This window comes from Podarcis pityusensis, assembly GCF_964106645.2.
Source record: "Podarcis pityusensis genome assembly, chromosome: 16".
In the NCBI taxonomy this organism is placed as follows: domain Eukaryota; kingdom Metazoa; phylum Chordata; class Lepidosauria; order Squamata; family Lacertidae; genus Podarcis; species Podarcis pityusensis.
Genome location: NC_138041.1, coordinates 31925944 through 31945647, shown reverse-complemented (window position 1 = coordinate 31945647; position 19704 = coordinate 31925944). Strand labels below are relative to the sequence as shown.

The following is a 19704-nucleotide window of genomic DNA, read 5'->3' as shown; positions in this document are numbered from 1 at the left end:
ACTCTCAAAGAATTCTAAAATTCAAATAAATGTGATTATTGCAGTCCCTTCTAATTGTGCTACATATCTTATGAGGCCCTTAGTGCTAAGAAGGCTTTGAGTTGTATACGTTGATGTGTATAATTTCTGCATCTTTTCATAACAGAGTCTTCTATTTCTTTCTTTTTAATCTACAGTGTGACAGTGAGAGTGACATTGACGATAAGGTAAGTCCAAACGTCCTTTCCTTTTTGTTTTGACTCTACTGCCTTCCTGAAGCTTGGAAACTCTTTTTCCAGGAAAGTAAGAGGAAACTATCTGCTTTTATGCCAGATTTTAGAAATAGTGATTGCTAAACCTCAAATGCCTTGGGTCACTATACAAGATGTCTTTTCCCTTGGGCTTTACTATGTACATAAAATAGGGTTTGTTGTTGCTAACATGACGACCTTCTTTGATTAATGTGCTTTGATTGGAAGAGCACTCAAGACTGCAATAGCATTCCTATCATGTTATTTTGGAGGAAGACTTCCCTCAGTAACTGCTTGAAAGGCAATATTTTATTTATAATGACTTTTGAATATGTCAGTTTTCGTAATGGGTTTCGAAGATGGACAACCAGTAACCCGTCTTTGCAGATGATGTTGTAACTGTCAAGGTATATTTTGGCTTCATGCATACATATTTATCATGCAGCAAAGATTTTTTTACCCCTGACCCTTTTGCTTGATACTCACATTAGTCATTGGGAGATTATAGGCAGATGTTTGGGATGGGGAGAGATGAATGTATGGGTTCTTGTTTAAACCCAGTGACCTCCACTGACCTAAAAATGTCCCACCTATAGAAGAGGCAAGTTTAATTAACATCACTAAACTCTGAAGCACTCCCACTGACTGCAGTGAGACCACTATGAGACTATGTTGAATTCCATTGTGAGCTTCAGACTGACATTGTGTTAAAAGAAAAATTTATTGCCTGTAAATAACCTTCAAGTTCATCAGATATTAGTCTCAGGCCATGCTGACATTTACAGCTGCCTTGGTTCTGTCTTTGAGTGGGCTGAAGTTTTTACTGCGATTTTTGAAGAATACAATTAAAGTAACATTCAGACAAAAAGGGAGTGTTAAAATATGGAAGTTGTTTTGACCATATAAATTAGAAATACAAATATATTGAGTTGTCATAACTCTCAAGAAATGTTGATCAAATGTTTTCATATCTATCTTCTTTGCACTCACATCAATACATTTCCAGTTCAGATAAAGACAGGAACTACAAATTGTTTGTTAAATGCTTTTATTTAATTAAAACGTTTCTCTCCCACTCTTCACTGCAAAAATAATTCCAGGGTGGGTAACAATAACATATATACAAAACAGCGTAAGTGACAGCATAATACAGGTTAAAACAAGGCAAATGAATTATAAATGAATCCAGGAAACACCAAATCTGATATAACAAAGTCTTTACCTCGCACCAGAAGAGGGGCTTGCAGTTGGGCAGCTCCACACCATTTAGCTAAGGTACCCAGTTTCTGCCATGCATCACTAATGTCTTGGGATGGAGATAATTTGCTATGGAACCTGTTTGGCATCCAAAAAAGTCCAGAACGATATAGTCGTTGAATGAGGCACAGTCTCAGGGTAGCGGAGGACGTTTTCATAAACAAGAGTGCTGTGAACCACTGCTTGGGTAGAACGGGTCCTACCTTTTACAATAAAGTATCAGCCCCTCACTTGGTCATAGCACAGATATAATAATATAATATAATATAATATAATATAATATAATATAATATAATATAATATAATAGTGTCATTTGTCAAGTCCCTTCCATAGAAGCTTCAATATTCATCTCTCCAATACACAAAAACAGAGAAGATTCTTATAGAACAGGGGTCAGCAACCTAAGGCCCATGGACCGGGAGAGGCCATTTAACCAGCCCACAAGCCGCCCCCGAACCGAGCCGCCCATTCAGTGAGTCCCTGCGTGCTGTGCTAAACCGGCGCGGCTTGGTGATTCTTTTCTGCGGCTACGGAAATCACTTCTGTGCATACCCAGATGCCAGAAATCGCATCTGTGCATGTCCATGGTGCCAGAAATTGCTTCTGCACCTGCCCAGACGCCGAAAATTGCTTTTGAACAGGCGCAATTTTTGGCATCTGGGCATGCGCAGAAGCGATTTCCAGCATTGTGCTGCATCAGTCCAGCCCACAGATGATCTCTGCAGGAGTGATCCGGCCCATGCCTGATAAGCCTAGCTGACCCCTGTTGTTGAAGCTTAAATGCTAACAGATTTATTTCATGTTCTAGGGCCCACTTTATCAGAGGCAAGAAGTATTATTTGAAAGAGGAGGCTCGAGTCCTCCAAAGTTTATGCCACAATAAATATTTTGGTCTCTAATGCAAGATTTAAAGTATTTAAAAGACAGTGGAACCTTGGTTTTTGAACGGCTTAGTTGACAAACAAATCGAAACCCGAACGCCGCAAACCCGGAAATGAATGCTTAGGTTTGCGAACTTTTTTCAGAAGCCGAACGTCCAATGCGGCTGCCGGCTATTGTTTCCGGGGCGCCTGCACCAATCGGAAGCCGTGCCTTGGTTTCTAAACATTTTGGAAATCGAACGGACTTCTGGAATGGATTAAGTTTGAGAACCAAGGTTCCATTGTAAATGAAAAATATTATTTGGAAAAAAAACAGCTTTGGTGGTTGGTTTTCAGTTAAACTAGGAATGGGCAAACTGGGATCCATGATTCTGTAAGTCTCAACATCCTTTAGAATTCCACTTTCTCATCTTACAAAGACTGGGTGAATTCCAGAAAAAGTTGGGCTGACGTAAGTCACAGAAAGGTGATTAAACTCATAGTTAAACCCTTTTGATTTCAAATTTCCTTTGACATGTTCCCCATCTCACTAGCTATCAGTGTTGCAGATATCATTTTGAATGGTGGGATAGTGGAAGCTTTGTGCAACCCTCACTGCTGAACAAGATATCCACCTCAAAATAAAATAATAATAATAATAATAATAATAATAATAATAATAAAGTTTTATTTAAAAAATCAAATTATAAAACTAACAGAGAGATGCAGAAAATTTGCACATTTCCAAATTTAGAATTGGGTTGTCATTTGGCTTAGAGAGTTATAAAGTGTTTCTGTTTGACCTCTGCTAAAACCACAGGAGGTAAAAAATACCACAAATGCAGGAAGATACCTGGGAAGCCTACACTAATAAAGCAGATTTCCCCCATCTGTTCAAAATCAGAAAAATGTATTTTGCCTTTCATCCTTTCACTGCCTTCTTTTAAAAGTCTTGCTGCATGTTTAAAGTTGCCCCAGATGAAATCACAGATGTGTTTTGACACATAAGCCATAAGAAAGAGGGCTGGATTAAGCAACAACAGTTGTATTATGGTGTGTGTTGATATTTTTTTGGTTGCCACAGTCAAGTAGCTGAGGCCAAAAGGGGAAGAGGGACTGATGAGGCTGAGTCTACCTGGTGCAAGTGCAACCATTTCACGCCGGTGTGAAGAGCTGTAGTGGCCTGTGCTAGCATAAATCCATCACATTATTGGCACGTCCAGTGTCTGCAATGGGCAGAAAACACTGCCACCCCCTATTTATCTCCCAGCAGTGGTGCATGAACTCTCCCCTTATTTGGTTTGCATATATGGTATGTTAGCTTTTGTGTTAAAATTTCCTAATCTGTTGGCAGCATAGCTCCACACAGCTTGGTGCCTGTTCTCACATCAACAGTAGCGGTCGGACAGTGGAATGATGGGTGCTTACCTGTAGTAGAAGTCGCTGCTGCTTATTGAGAAGGGGAGCAAGAGGGGCAAGGTGGGAAGAGATCCGCTCTGTGCAAATGCATCAGTAGAAGAAGCACAGCATTGGTTGCCTCTACCATCTGAAGTGAAGTGGGTGTTGGGCAGAGAAAGGGTCTCCACAGTGATGGCCCCTTGGGAGCAGAGTGCCTTCTTTCAAAGGGCTGCCCACTTTGTTATACTTAAAGTTTATTTTCCCAGGCTCTCAAATATTTGAGCTGTGGCCGCCTGATCTGCAGCTTTTTACCTGTTTGTTTTGGTGTTTGGATTGCTTGAGCGTTATTCCGTGGCTCTATGGAGTGAACCGACTCTGGGAGCCTGTGGCTGAAGGAGAGTATAGAAATGTCTAAAATAAATACACAGAAAGTTTCTCATAATTTAATTAAGAAGACATAGTGAAAGAACAAATGTACACAGCAGTATCAACAAGCGATGAAGTCTAAATAAACAGACGGATAAAAGCAGCAGCCAGCACCAATCACCCATTAAAAGCCTTGGAGAATGAAAGGATCTTAACCTGTCATCTAAATGATAAGTGTTGGTGCCTGCCAAAATTTGTAGCTGCTGCTTGGTAGAGATGGCCAGGAACTTGCTGTGCCACACAAGTAGCTGTTCTCTGCCAGAGCTAAGTTCTTCTGTGAAATGCATTCTTTTTTCCCCCTTTTACGTCTCTCCATATTATTCTTTGCCGTGTATATTTTAGGTTTCTGTCTGCCCCGTCTAGATTCCTGATAACAGAGGGTAGTGTTACATGGCTGAACATGGTGAGACTCAATTCCCTCATATTATTTCCGACGCTGAATCACAGTATTTCTCGCATTTCCCCAATCAAAGAAGGCAAAAAAGCAATCATTTAGAAAAACTACTTGAAAGATCTGCCAGTCAATGCTCAGATGAAGTTGTAAGTGACATGCAGTTTTAGTATACAGCTATGCTATTAATGATTATCTAAATTACACTGGGTAGGCCTGGCTAGCAGCATTACATCTGAGACTGACGTTTGTTAGATTAGGTTTGACTTCACCTTGTAGTGAAGAAATTGAAATCTGAACAACATTGATTAGCTTTCAGAATGTGGGATCTGAGGTTACCTTCAGAGGAAGCTGCATTGCGAATGGCTTGTAACCTAACTGTCCTTCTCAGAAAAGGAAGAATATTATATCATTCTGTACAGATGATATTTGAGAGCAGGGTGGGGGGTGGAGATGGCCGTCACGCTTCATTTCAACTTATGGACTAACCAACGAGCCTTTGCACACACAAAAATGAAGAGAGAATGCCTCTGTGTCTTTTCTCTGTATTGCTTTCTTGATCTGTAAAGACAAAAAGCAAGGCATCAGTTTCTCTAAGTAGGTCTCTGCCTCTAAACAGGACTATATTCCATGACAGAAAAGACAAATGCATGCCTCACATCACTGTAAGTAGAGGTCTGAGCCTTTGCCTCAGTTCCTGGATGCAGCAGTGTTTTGGCAGGTGATGCTGATTTGTTGCCTCATGTGCACCTGTCCTAGGCCACATACTGTGGGATGCAGGGGTGCCCATGTGCCCTGGAGACCTTAGAAAATATTGTTCTCTAAAGCTTGGTGTTTACAGAGGCTTGAGACTGATGTCTTGGGTCCCATTCATGTCTACAGCCCAACCAAACCTTGCCCCCCCCCCCGAGTGTCCTCTGTCTTTTTCTTAATCCAGTTTAATAAAGGATGGGATGAAAGAGTTCACAAGTACTCTTACTACTGCAATACCAGCTGGGATCAGAGAATGGGCCCATAATTGCAGTATTAAAATTTTGTTCCAAATGACTGTCAGTGACAAATCTGCTTGACAGATCTTCTGTCTTGCATTCAGAGTGTGCCCACCTTTTTTTGTTTAAAACAAAGGAAAATGTCAGGGAACTGCCATCGGCTTAGAGGCGAGAAACAGAAGGGCAGTTGTGTTACAGGGAGCCTCCGAAAATCTTGCGAAGCAGTTCTTCTTCCGGGGAGGAGGAAAGCCCCACCTCCAGTGGGGAAGAGGTGCAAGGACCAGAGCATGCTGGTGGGAGCCTTAACACCACTCCTGGGCAAGCCGGACAGGAGGGAAACATGCCCTTGCCATCACCCATCCTGCGCAGTAGTAGAAGGCGCAGAGAGGGAAGGAGAAGGCGGGGGGTAACGAAACCCCTATGTTGGGGGAGGTCCAAAAGACGACCACTCCCGGATTCTGCTAGCGATTGAGCCAGACATGAGCTTTGGGGCTCTTCACTGTAAATAGTTTGCACCAAAATAAAGCCTGTAAAAGACAGGTTGGAGTCCTGCCTGGTTACTCTCGAGCAACCACAACAGCCATCTGACAGAAAAGGAGGGAGAGCCCAGTTTTGTCACCCTTTGCCTGCAGAGCTGGCAGCCTCTCACCCTTGTTTGAACACCCTTGTGGAGTGTTCCCTCAGCCTCTTCTCTTCTCCCCTCTCTTTGGGAGTCCTCCAGGCAGCTGCTATTGCCATCCCTGGTCTCTGAGCTGCCCCCGCCCCACCCCAAAGAGAGGTGCCTTCTAGAGGCACCATTTGCCTACGGAGGTTATAGCCAGGGGTGCTGTAATAAACAGCTGTGCAAACCGTTGGGAGGCAGAGATGCAAGAGGACATCAGAGGAGGGACGGAAGGAAAGAGGGACAGAAGCCAGTGTTGACTGCGCCACCCCTAACCATCATTCAAGGCACCCCAGGGTGCCATAGCACACTGGTTGAAAACCATTATCCTAGAGCATCTAGGACAGCGTTGCATGGGGCTGTAGCTCAGTGGTAGAGCAGCTACTTTGCATGCAGAAAGGCCAGGGAGTGTTCCCTGCTTGAAACCCCGGAAATCTGCTGCCTCTCAGCGTACACAACACTGAGATAGATGAATAATAGGAAAGAGCCTCCTATGTCTTCCCTCCGTCCCTCCCTTGTTTTTGCTTTGCTTTTCATTTGCCTCAGAGGGGAAAAAGACAGGGACTCCCAGTTTGTCCGGAGATCTTTTGCAGCACGTAGCAGTGACGGTGGCATTGCTCTGACGGCCCATAAACATTGCTACTGAAAATATATACTTCCTTTACTAGCTACAACAGCATTAACAGACAGCAATTACCCTTCATTTTCAGGAACTATAAAGTCTCCATTAATTCAAGATTTATGTAGTTATAGCATTTAGCACAGGAATAACACCACAGAGAATTGGTTTATACACATGTAATGAGAGAGCTTATGGCATACTTTAGTGAACATTAACATAATAGAGTAATATAAACCATCAACAGTTCCTCTTATTGTCTCTTACCTGCTTTAGCGTTCAGATGAAAAGAGGCGAGCAGCTTGGTAATGTGCTCCCGCTAAATGGCATTCTGCGAAAAGCCAAAAGTCAAGTTGCGTAAAACAAGGGAATGACTAATTCCTTCTCATCGTTATTCCAAAATGTTGCTGAGACTTTTGCTAATAACAATGTTTGGAGCAGTATTAAGTATAAAATGTGGGATGTGGGGGGGGGGAGAACCTATTACTTTCCCTCAAAGTAATTCAACATTCGTGCTCTTTCATTCTTGGGCTCCCCACTGCTGCGAGTCAAATTATGGGTTGTCAGTTTAATTGTATGGACCCAGAGCATAAGCGAGCTCTACAAATCAAGGGTTAGATATCAGGCATTTCTTCATTTACTAAATAAGACACTGAGGAAGGAGGGGTAGGGGTGCAAATGGCATTGCACTTCTAAGTTAATTAAACGTTCGCTGCATATTTATGCTGTGGTTTGATTTTGTGTTACAATGGTGGCAGGAAAAAGCTTAAAACCTCAAGTAGCTAAGACCTGGAGCTGAAACGAAAAGGGGTGGGGTTCTGTGTGCACCTGCTTCCCACCAAAGGCAGCCCTTAGTTTTCAGTATTAAAGTTTTTATGACATGTCAGCCTCATATCATGGACATGGACTTTGGCGTCAGATAATTCAGTGTTTTCTTAGAAGATTCATCCACCCCTGTGTAAGAGAGGCTGAGGAACTGTATTATGTTTAAGGGAGCTCAAAATGGTTGCCCTGTGAGAGGGTAAACTACAGATTTCGGATAAAATACAAGTTGGAAATACAAGTTTCCAGCATAATTAATAGGATCAGAGGCCAGAGCAGGCATGGAGGGAGAATTTAACCCTTTCCTCCCCTGCTGTGGTCCAGAGGCAAATCCCTCTTCCTGTTTGCATTGGGAGGAAATTCCTCCCTGGGGTAATTGCTGAAATGCCTAAACTGGTGGTTTAATTAGATGGTTTAATTGACATAATGCCTAAACACCATTATGTGGCAGCCTCTCTTCAGTGGCATCTGGTCAAAGTTTGGTACTGGTTGGCTTTCCTGCATAGTTGTCCCATGGTTAGCGACACAGAAAGCTGTTTATATCAGGTGAATTCACAGGTCCATTTGCTCAGCATTGTCTGTACTGACCAGCAGTGGATCCTCAAAGGTTCAGGCAGTGAGGCCTTTCCCAGCCCTCCCTAGCTACTACGGAGTCTTTAAAAGGGATAAGTCTTTCTTTCTTTCTTTCTTTCTTTCTTTCTTTCTTTCTTTCTTTCTTTGAATGATTGGGATTTAATGGATGAATCGGGTTAAACTCATATGATTAATTTATTAAGATTTTTCTAATAGGATAACCACCCTACTTTGAAACCATCCTCTGAGCCATGACCTACCTGTGCTCCTTTAGGGTGACATGGAAGAACCTTTAGAAACATGATGTTTTCCCCAAATGGCACAGCCCTCTGTGCCGGATTCCAGACACAATCTTTCACCCATCAAAAGAAAATTTCAGGCACCTGTTCCTTTCAGAGCCTTACATTTCTTATCCCTTTCTCTCTCCCTTTTTATAACTTCTGTTCTGCTGGCTTTGGTGTCCAAGCCTTAGGATACCAGTTTCCATCTGTGGGGAAGGTTTGTGGCTCTGTGGGATATGCTTTAACATGGGAAATGCTTTATGGTTGGAAAGGGTAGTCTGAAACACTGGATAGCTGCTGCCTCTCAGTGCAGGCAGTATGGAGCTAAATGGACCCAGTGGTCCGACTTTATTTGGTATAATGCAGCTCTCCACGTTTCATGATCAGACGGTTCTCCAAAGACACTGGGCTGCCTCCAGTGTTCCCTGCCCATTAGTGGAAGGACTAGCACTTTTTAATGTGCAACAGAGGAATCCAACGCAACAGTTGTGCTAGCAAAACTCATTATTCAACAGATTGCACCATCTGTTATGACCAAAGTTACCAGCAACCTGCTTATTACTATTTCTCACCAGTGGAACAAGTATGCCGCTAAGTGAATTTAACTGAGTGCTCATAACTGAGTATCATAAGCATTAGCCTTTTCCTCCTGCTCCCAAAGTGGCTTACAAATATCAACGAGAAGACAGTCCACACCCTCAGGCTCAGAGCCTAAGAGACGTGAGACAAAAGGGAAGGGGGCGGGGGCGGGGAGTTCAGGCACTAATTTTTAATTACAGAGATATTTCAGCAAATATCAGGAATGGAAAAATTTTGCAGACAGTCAGAAATTGTTGGTATTTCGGCTGAGCAAATGGAGAAGCCCTGCAGTCCCATCTCTCTCCCTCTCTCCCAGCCCAGTGGAGGTCCTTAAGGACAAACCAGTCCCTATCTGCCTGCCTTTCTGCTTACAAGCAGTTCAGGGGCTGAATTACTTTTCTCCTCCTTACAGAGGCAGAGCTTGCTGCTCCGGGACCCAGAGCGGCACACATGCTGTGCACCCGGGGGGGGGCTAGCTGCGCGGGGGCGGGGCAAGCGTCCCAGGGGGCGGGGTGGTGATGTCACCCCCCTTAGGGATGACACCCGGGGTGGACTGCACCCACCGCATCCCCCTTCCTCCGCCAGTGCCTCCTTAGGGCTCATCCAGACTTCCTTTTGCACCACTCCTAGGTACAGGTCTGTGCTTTAAAGCTCGGATTGGCATTTGCTCTGATTCAGTAGTAAAACACGGGTTTCCCTGGGGAAAGTGCCGGGACAAAAGACATACATATTCTCGGACACAGAGCCTGTACCTACAGAGGCGGTACAAAAGGAAGTCTGGATGAGCCCTGAGTCAGTGTTAACCCTTGTTGACCTCAGCCAGGAGGGGTGGGTTGGAAAAACTAGATTTAGCTGGCTCTGCCTGTCTTTGGCTCAATCTTCACTTAATGTTGGGCTTCCTGCCTACTGCTTCAGTGGGCACCAGCCACCACTGTCACAGCCTGATGGAATATGTTACTGTTACCAATAAAATTATTTATATACAAAACTAGGAACTGAAGGATTACCTGCTGAATGTGCCATTGTGCTCTGCAAAGTATACCATATTTTTTGCTCTATGACTCACTTTTTCCCTCCTAAAAAGTAAGGGGAAATGTGTGTGCGTCTTATGGAGCGAATGCAGGCTGCGCAGCTATTGCTGAAGCCAGAACAGCAAAAGGGGTTGCTGCGCAGCAATCCCTCTTGCTGTTCTGGCTTCAGCGATAGCTGCTCAAAGCTTCTTCAACAACATTTGATTCAGAATATTTTTTTTCTTGTTTTCCTCCTCTAAAAACTAGGTGCGACTTATGGTCGGGTACGTCTTATAGAGCGAAAAATACGGTACTTATCTACTGTATTTTGGAGGATATAGCCATCCGTTTGAAACATGACCATTTCTGAAAGCTTTTAGTGGGGTGGAGTAGATTTATATTTTGTTGTAAAGTGCTGCTATACCCTGGGATTGGTTTTTGTAAGTTATTCATATGTATTCCATTTGAAATTAAGATTGTATGTTCTTACATTATGTTATGTTGTTTTTTATATAAGCCTCGATTGTTATATTTATAAAGAAAGGTGAGGTATCAATTGCAACAGCACATTTTTGCAGCTGACAAATTGTCTATCATTTGTCATACTTCTGCTGGAAGAACAAAGTGAGCACCTTCCTGTCTCTGCTTATTCAAGGCACCTCAATGAGCATTTCCTGTTCTCTGATTCCTCTTAGCGCTGCAAGAATGTGTGTTTGGTTTTAGTGTCTTCATAGGCACACAAAAGGGGAAAAATCACACACAGTTAAGGTATGTGATCCTCCTGAATGGAGCAGACTTCCTGGCTCCTAAAGATTAAAAAGTTGAGAACCCAGAGATATTAGCTGAAGGACAAAACAATAAGAGTTAGAAAACTGACATCTGTTTAATGCCTGGATAAAGGTGGCTGGTTTAATAAAGGAGAGCCTTAGTTTCACAGATGCAGCAGTGTCTCCATATTGAAAACATCTGTTTTCTTTATTACATGGTCACAATATTATGTTTAGAGTAGCATTGTAGCCTTTTAGTGACATAATACTGTAAACAAGATGAACATAATAACTATAATCACTCGGGAAGGATTATTCTAATTCAATTTATTTGCAGTGCACTGACCACAAATAAAATTTAAAAAATTGCAGTATGTAAGAAGACCCCTGCTTAATCAGACCAGTGCCATCTAGTTCAGCATCTTATTGTCATGGCAGCCAACCAGATACCTGTGGTAATCCAGAAAGCAGAACCTGAATGCAACAGCACTGTTTCCACTTGTGATTCCCAGCAACTGGTACAGTGGTACCTTGGGTTACAGATGCTTCAGGTTACAGACTCCGCTAACCCAGAAATAGTACCTCGGGTTAAGAACTTTGCTTCAAGATGAGAACAGAAATCTCGCAGCAGTGGCGTGGCGGCAGCGGGAGGCCTGATTAGCTTCAGCTTAAGTGGTGCTTCAGGTTAAGAACCGTTTCAGGTTAAGAACGGACCTCCAGAACGAATTAAGTTCTTAACCCTAGGTACCACTGTATTCAGAAACTTACCCAGTATTTAGAAGCTTATCCAGGTCAGGAGGACCAGGAGCCGATTGCACTGAGCTTATACTCTAGTTCTGTCCAACAGGTATAGTTGTATATGTGACATTCTCACCAGCTATCCTCACCCCTGCTGGCTTTCTAATGGCATATCAGTTGTTGTTGTTGTTGACTGAGATAATTTATTTGGGCGCTTGTGATTTGTTCAGTCACAAGGGCCTCGGGTGGGGTGAGGAGAGTAGCCTGCTCTGACCTCACCATGCTGTCAAAGTTCCTCAATTGCTCAATTTGCTTTTTGCCAACTCAATATTAGTTAAAAAGTGAAAAGTTTATTTGCTGTCTTGGAGTGGGTTCGGTTGATCTCTGTGACCAAGTGGTCAATTGCAAACTCAGCTTTGATGGTCTTGTTGGAAGAGTGGCTGCCGTTCCGGGATATATCAGATGTTTGACATGGATGAGGTCCTGTATTCTATCCTTGGCACTTCTCCAGGTAGTAACTACCAGGATGTATACCTGGGGAAAATACAGGGTTGTGTGCAGACAATTAGCTGGCTCTCCATAAGGCAGCCATTTTTCTGACTGCACAGTGACTTACAACAATGGAGTTCCTTCGTGAACCCAGGGTTGTCAACAGATTGGCTGCCCTTCTTCAGTCTAATTGTGAAGTGTTGCTGCTCATATGTCATAATAGCAGCAAAATGCATGCTTGGTTGCTAGAATGCCTCTGAATACCAGCTGCAAGAGATCAACAATGACAGGGAACTGTTGCCTTTATACCTTTCTGGACTCCCTGGGAGCATCTGCTTGGTCATTTTGAAAAGCCGGGTGCTGTGCAGTAAATGAACCTTTAGTTTGATCCAGTAGGGCTGCTCTTCATTCATAAGTTTGCCACTACAAAATAGTTGCAAAATGCCACTGGCGCTGTTGGTAATGGACATTGGAAGGATATCCAGAGTTAAATATGGGCAAGTGTCTAGTTGTCTTTAAAAAAAGTGGGCATTGGAATGAAGCACTGAAACAGCACAAATGTGAGCTGTTTTCATCAGAAGATTGGAGTCTGCAAAGTATTGGCATTAATGTTGTACTAAGTAGCATTTCTCTATGTTTGCCCACGTCGCTATTACTTTGCTGCTGAGAGAAGAGGAACCTTTGCATCAACTACCCGATCAATAATCCACTGCTGTTGCTTTTTTAATGCCTCTAAATACATATACGCATGATGAAGAGGAGCTGTCTGCAGAATCAATAAAGCAGATTTAGAAAAAAGAGTGTGGAGGAGGGGAACCTGAAAGCTTATGTTTATGTGACAGGCCCATGTTGAGAAGGGAGGTAACAGTGCTGTTGTTGGCATTCGTCTCTCTCAAGAGGTAATGGAGTGTGCCTCCAGCGGTTAAGTTAAACAGCTGTGTTAGCACTGAACTGACCTCCCGGGGGTGCAAGCCTGGGGAGTGCATGGAGGACTGCCCAGATGACAAGACCCCCCTCTCAGCCTCACTGATGTGGTCCAAAGAAAAGCAGAGCAATACATTTGGCACCAGCTTGGCTGCAGCCATCTTGTACAATCAAATTTTGTATAGGGTTTACTCCTATACAATCTGATTTTGTATAGGGTTTACTCCTTAGCCTTTTCTTCTCCTGAAGATATCTCGCATGGCAGTGGAGGTTTAGGATTAGAGTTTTCCTTCTCCTAGATGTGCTACCTTCCCAGATTGACGAGTCCCATCTGCTCTTCACTTCCCTCTATGTCACATGCAGAAACTGCCTTCTTGACCAAGTGGTCTTGTCTTCACATGCAGGGGAAGTCCCTAACACACCAAGGGTAACAGTGTAAGGCATGGAAAACAGGAGTAAAACAACAAGCTCAATTTCAACAAACAATTCCCATCTTCCTTGACTAGTGGCCATGCTGGCTGGGGCAATGGGAGTTGTAGGCCCAAAGATATGGAGGGCACAAGACTGGGGAAGGCTTCCTCAGATGCCTTCTATGTCTCCCACTAAATGAGGTGATGTCGGTGGTTTCTGTGAGGAGGGCCTTTTTGGTGGCAGTGTCCTAGTTATAGAATGCCCTTCCCAGAGAGGCTTGTCTGGCACCTACATTGTAGTATTTCTGGTGAAAACTCACCCCCTGGCCAGCTTTTCAATTACATGTGCTCAGGGCTTTTTTCCCCAGGGGGAATTCACAGGAACTCACTTCTGGCAACTCTCAGGTGGGCACCATTGCCATTCTAAGAGAATGAGGGAGGTGTTCATGGTGAATTTCAGCACCTCTTTTTCTAGAAAAAATAGCTTTTTGAGTGCTATAGTATACTTTGAGCTGTTGGCACTAATTTACATGTAACTGACATTGTCACCTTATTCTGAACAAACCTTGTGTCTGTGCACATAACCCCTTCTGTCTTTCCTCCATGACATGAGCATACGTGCCAGGAAGTCTTCAGTTAATTATAGTTCCTGTTCAAACCAGGAAGCCTCCAATTAACCATAGTTCCCCATTTCATCTGAACTTGGAAACGATAGCCACCAGTTTCGGAGCAAGGCAGGATAGAAATTCTAGCTTCTTCCAAAATTGGTAACCATAGTTTCCTGATTTCAGATGAAATAGGATTGGGAAACTATGGTTAGTCACTTCCTGGTTTAATCATAGCTCAAGAGGACAGGGTAGCATGAATGTGGAAAAGGATTGGTCATATCTCAGGGTATTAATCCGAACCAGATCAGTCACACATCATTCCTTTGTTAACCCTGCCTCCACTTTCCTCCCTTCTGGTGCTGAGTTTTAGATCGCAAGTCCCTCCAGGCAAGAACCCTTGCAATCTTTAGTGGCATGTATCCTAGGGTGGCTAGCTACAAGAGAGGTCAGGGCTCCTGCACCTTTTAATAGTTTTGTAGAAGAAAGATGTAGCTTGCCAGGTTTACACTATATTAACAATATAATTATTTCAGTATCAGTGTCCAATTTATAGAATTCCCTTCCCTCTCATGTATGGCTGATGCCAACTCCCATGGTGTTTTCAGCTCATGTATTTGTCCTGGCAATTGAAGCAGTCTTCGTAGCAAACAGTGCAGTGGTACGGCATCACTTACTTGGCCTCCTTCTGGTCAAGCTGCTGCTGTTGACTTTAACTCCTTTTGTATTAATTTTAGTGTCACTTGCCCTAAGATTGCCTTGGCAATGGAAGAGCAGGTGCCTAACATTTAAAATAGCATATTTACTATTCAACATGTGTGTACCACTTCAAAAAAACCCCAGAAAAGTAAAAAAGCATTTAAAAAAATAATACAGTGTAAATTCCACATTCAGTACTGTGCAATGCTACTAACTCCACATTTGAAGTGACCTAGTTAAGCAACCAGGGGACGCAGGTGGCGCTGTGGGTAAAACCTCAGCACCTAGGACTTGCCGATTGCATGGTCGGCGGTTCGAATCCCCGTGGCGGGGTGAGCTCCCGTCGTTCGGTCCCAGCTCCTGCCCACCTAGCAGTTCGAAAGCACCCCCAAGTGCAAGTAGATAAATAGGTACCGCTTTATAGCGGGACGGTAACGGCGTTTCCGTGCGCTGCGCTGGTGCTGGCTCGCCAGAGCAGCTTCGTCACGCTGGCCACGTGACCCGGAAGTGTTTTCGGACAGCACTGGCTCCCGGCCTCTTAAGCGAGATGAGCACGAAACCCCAGAGTCGGACACGACTGGCCCATACGGGCAGGGGTACCTTTACCTTTACTTTTTAGTTAACCAACAGTAAATATCTCCACACATAAGTAATAAAATATAATCAAACATCATTAATGCGCTTGGACTCAAGTGTGAGCCGCGGACATTAAATAACACAGCCGTGGTCAGCAGACGATAGCCATGATTATTTCTGCCATTAGCAGGCTGTGAAACTAAACCTCAAGTCCCCCCAGCCCATTTTTCTGAAGGGTGCCTCTCCATATTTGCAAGCTGCTTTAAAGGTCCCTCTCCCAAGGCTTCCTGTATACCTGTGTCAAAACTAGTTGAAGGCCTTTTGCCTAAATCTTTGTCAGCAGCTGACTTAATTTGTGGCTTACTGCTCCTGACAGTTTATTGGGGAAGCAAAGCGTGCCTTCATCTCCAATAATAAACAGCCCACCCACAGATACTTTGACAGAGTTAATGGTTTTTATACAAAAATGGACAGACTTAATGTTTCGGCTGTAGCAATCATCAGTTCTGATCTCCTTAATGAAATTAGATTAAGTGCACCTGGGAAAATGCTGAGACGGCACATTGCCTTCATCACCTCCTTTAATTTAAAACCAATTTGTGGGGAAAATATTCTCTGAAGCTGAGGGATGCAGCAGGAGAAGGAGGGAGTGCGGGGCAAAAAAGGAGATTTTAAAATCTATCTGGATAGCTGCTGGCACTTTTAATTCCTTTCCCCAATGACAATGTGAATTATTAAGTCTTAAGAAAGAGTTTAAAGACTCATTCGCTAACCCTTCTTCTGCCTTTCATAGAGAAGGGGGAAAAATACATTTAAAGTCACGTCCAAGGACACAGCACTGCTCTCTATGTGTTTATTTTGTTTGCAAAAGGGTAGCTGTAAGTTTGCCTGCCATGATCTCCCTCTGCCCAATAATGGAAATTGACCTCACTGGGGCCAAACATCACCACCATCTAACAGAAGCAGAGAGGGAAGTGAGGGGCAAGGAAAAACTTTCACTCACACACTTATCTTCCCTCTCTCTCCAGGGAAATAATTGCATTTTTGCACGTCCACAGTAGCCCAGTTCACAAACCATAGTAAGCTATATTTAATAGAGGAAACAAATGCTCACAATGGATCCATGTTAACAAGTAGGTTGGTGATTCGAGCCTACCCAGGGATGACTGCAGGGGGTTGGGCTAGATGACCCTTAGGATCCCTTCCAGTTCTAAGGCAGTTCTGCCTTAGTGTTATATTCAAACCAGGGTTTGTGGTATGCTTACTTCCAGTTCAAGTTAGGAGGTGCTAAGGTGTGATTCATTTATGCACTTAAGTATGCTTTATGGCAGGGATCAGCAACCTTTTTCAGCCGTGGGCTGGTCCACCGTCCCTCAGACCATGTGGTGGGCTGGACTATATGGGGGGGGGGGAGATGAACAAATTCCTATGCCCCACAAATAACCCAGAGCTGCATTTTAAATAAAAGGACACATTCTACTCATGTAAAAACACGCTGATTCCCGGACTGTACACAGGCCTGATTGAGAAAGTGATTGGGCCGCATCCGGCCCCCGGGCCTTAGTTTGCCTACCCCTGCTTTATGGTTTACGGAGACATGCAAATGTGGCAATTGTAATTTGAAATCAGGAAAAAATACATCCTCCCAAACCAGAAGCACACTCTTGAAGTTCCCACTTTTGATCCCAACACACAAAAAAGCAAAATTTGCACACCTGATGCATTATAAATGGATTGTCTGGACGGAAACAGGAGGAGGCGCCCAGGCCATCTCTTAACTGCTAATATTATCTTATTCTGCTCTTTCATAAGCTTGCTAGAAACATCAGCAGGATGTTTTATGTTTGCTTGTTTGTTTTTGCTTTCAATGAACCACTTGCTAATCTTTATTGGTTCCAAAGTTCCATTCAGAAACCCCAGCCTTAGCAACCTCTCAAACCTAGGACGAATGGATAGTTTATACATTTTATATTGACTGGGCACTCAGTGATGATGACATGTACGCTCATCCCTGCAGGCCACTTGACAGTGAAGGATTATAAGCATTGCCAATATTCTGTGAACTATAATTGTATCCCTGCTTGCCTTCACCTAGGTCCTTTAGAAAAAAGAGTATTTCCAAAGACGGTTGTACTTAGACTGTTTACATACCATCCTAAAAGGAATATAGCCCTTCGTCCAATCCCCCTACCAGTCACAAATATTTCACTGCAAGCTGATTGATGGTCTCAAGCCTTTGTACAGTTCCACCCTGGCCTGGCACACACACATTTCTCATGCAATGTTAATTAGTTTGCAGATATCAAACACGCAGTGAAAGGGCTGCCCTGGCAGCTTTCCTTAACCTGATACCTCCTAGATAATTTGAACATGGATGGAAGCTGTAGTCCAAAACATCCAGAGGGCACTAGTTTGAGCAAGGCTGTCCTAAAGTTTCATTTACTGTCTGCCTATTTCCTTTTGAGTAGCAGTTGGTATCAATACTCCTTTATTTTATGGCCCAGAATAACAGCTCTGTAATTAGCAGAGTGTAATGCAAGTCATAGTGCAAGTAGAGAAAGTCAATGGGGTTTTATTGAAGCAGTAACTCTGTGGCGGACAGGGAGTGTTTGCTCTCCCAGCCAAAAACACTTCTGCTTTTCTTATTATTTACAGGCCATGAAGTAATTCAGGCATTACTTGTTCCTCCTCCTCCACATGTCATAAGGACATTTATTGCAATTATTTGCGGTAGCTTGACTGTGTGAACCTCAGCTCTGATAGGCCATTTCTTCTTATCACGCCAACCGATTACTTAGCAAAGGAAGACAGTCTACAAGGTGTGAGGCCTCCTGTTGGGTGAACAGGTTTGTCAGGTTTCCCTTTGGTTCAGGAGTTTCCTATGGGTGTGTTCATATTGCCCACTTAATAGGCAATTAAACTGGTGCTTTTCGGTGCTTTTCACAGCTCTTCCTCCACGCCATTCAGGTCAGCACAGCTTCATTTTGTTTGGGTTCACACCATGGGACAGGCATGGAAGGGGGCATGGCCATAGGAGCCAACTTGTAGGGCCTGAGGGGTCTTTAGCTCTCCTAATTAAAATATTATTCAGTTATTCAGGTTGCTCAGTTAAACCTCATAATGTATACCTATTTTATTTTCAGTGAAGTACATAGCACGTCAGACATGCTTTCACTGACAGCATTCTTAAATTCTTGCATTAGATCAGGGGTCAGCAACCTTTTTCAGCCGTCGGCCGGTCCACCGTCCCTCAGACCATGTGGTGGGCCAGACTATTTTTTTTTTGTGGGGGGAGGAATGAATGAATTCCTATGCCCCACAAATAACCCAGAGATGCATTTTAAATAAAAGGACACATTTCTACTCATGTAAAAACACGCTGATTCCTGGACTGTCAGCAGGCTGGATTGAGAAGGCGATTGGGCCGCATCCGGCCCCCTGGCCTTAGGTTGCCTACCCCTGCATTAGATAGTCTTTAGCCCTTCTTGGAACTTGTGCAAAGCTTATGATTTGTCTTTTTGAAAGGGGTGGGGGGCAGCAGTCAGAAAAATAACAGCAGCAAAGAATCTTAATGTCAAAGCAGGTCAGCTCTGAGGCCTAATTAAATTGACAGTGTCATTTATAAAATGAAACCAAAAAGAGAGAGCAGGCATTTAATTTAAATTACCTTTTCAGCATGAAGTTATTCTAAAGTTCCTCTTTAAGAATAACAAGTTTGATTGCCTTTAGTGGGATATAAAACATCCACAGTCCTGCGTGAGCCACGCTACATCGCCCAGGTGTTGGAAGAGGCCAAGAAAAATGCTAGGCTAGGTTTGGAGTGAGTTTTGTTTGGAGTCTTGAAGCTGACATGTTGTTCTACAAAAAGTCACACACAGAGATCTGTATGTAACAGTTTTTCTACAGATTTTTTTAAACAACAAACTAGTCAGCCAGACTGCAGGGATCAGAAATAGTTGTCAGCCACATCCTGATTTATTTGACAGTCTCTGTAATAAAATAACTATTTGTCTAACTCTTCCTGATTAGTCTGAAGCATTCTGCCAAGACTAAGAGGATTGACTAGTCAGGAAACCATGACTGTTTTGGCTTTTTGAAGGCCTGTGATATTTGCGTGCACATATATATATATATATATATATATATATATATATATAATATCATTAAGTTTGGCATTTCAAAAATAATTCACCGCTGTGATGTGGACATTTTCCACACCACCAACAAAGTCTATTAGGGACAGATTTAGCAATTTTTCCCTTTTTTTTAAAAAAAAAAGATCACTCCAGGAAAAAAAATTGCTTGCAGATGTATCCTGTAAAAATAATTGTTTTTCACTGGATTTTAATGTTTCTTCAACTTTGTAAACATAATGCCTAAGTGGTTTTATTCAATAAAC

General features: G+C 43.2%; 1 protein-coding gene across 12 annotated transcripts in view; it reads left to right on the top strand.

Annotated features, from left to right (window-relative positions):
* FBRSL1 (fibrosin like 1) overlaps positions 1-19704 on the top strand; it is a 779020-nt gene that overhangs the window by 504020 nt on the left and 255296 nt on the right. For all 12 annotated transcript variants that reach the window (XM_080985049.1, XM_080985048.1, XM_080985053.1 and 9 more), the window contains exon 5: positions 177-206. In XM_080985049.1, the coding sequence (XP_080841175.1) occupies positions 177-206 (30 nt within the window). The remainder of the gene's footprint in view (positions 1-176; positions 207-19704) is intronic.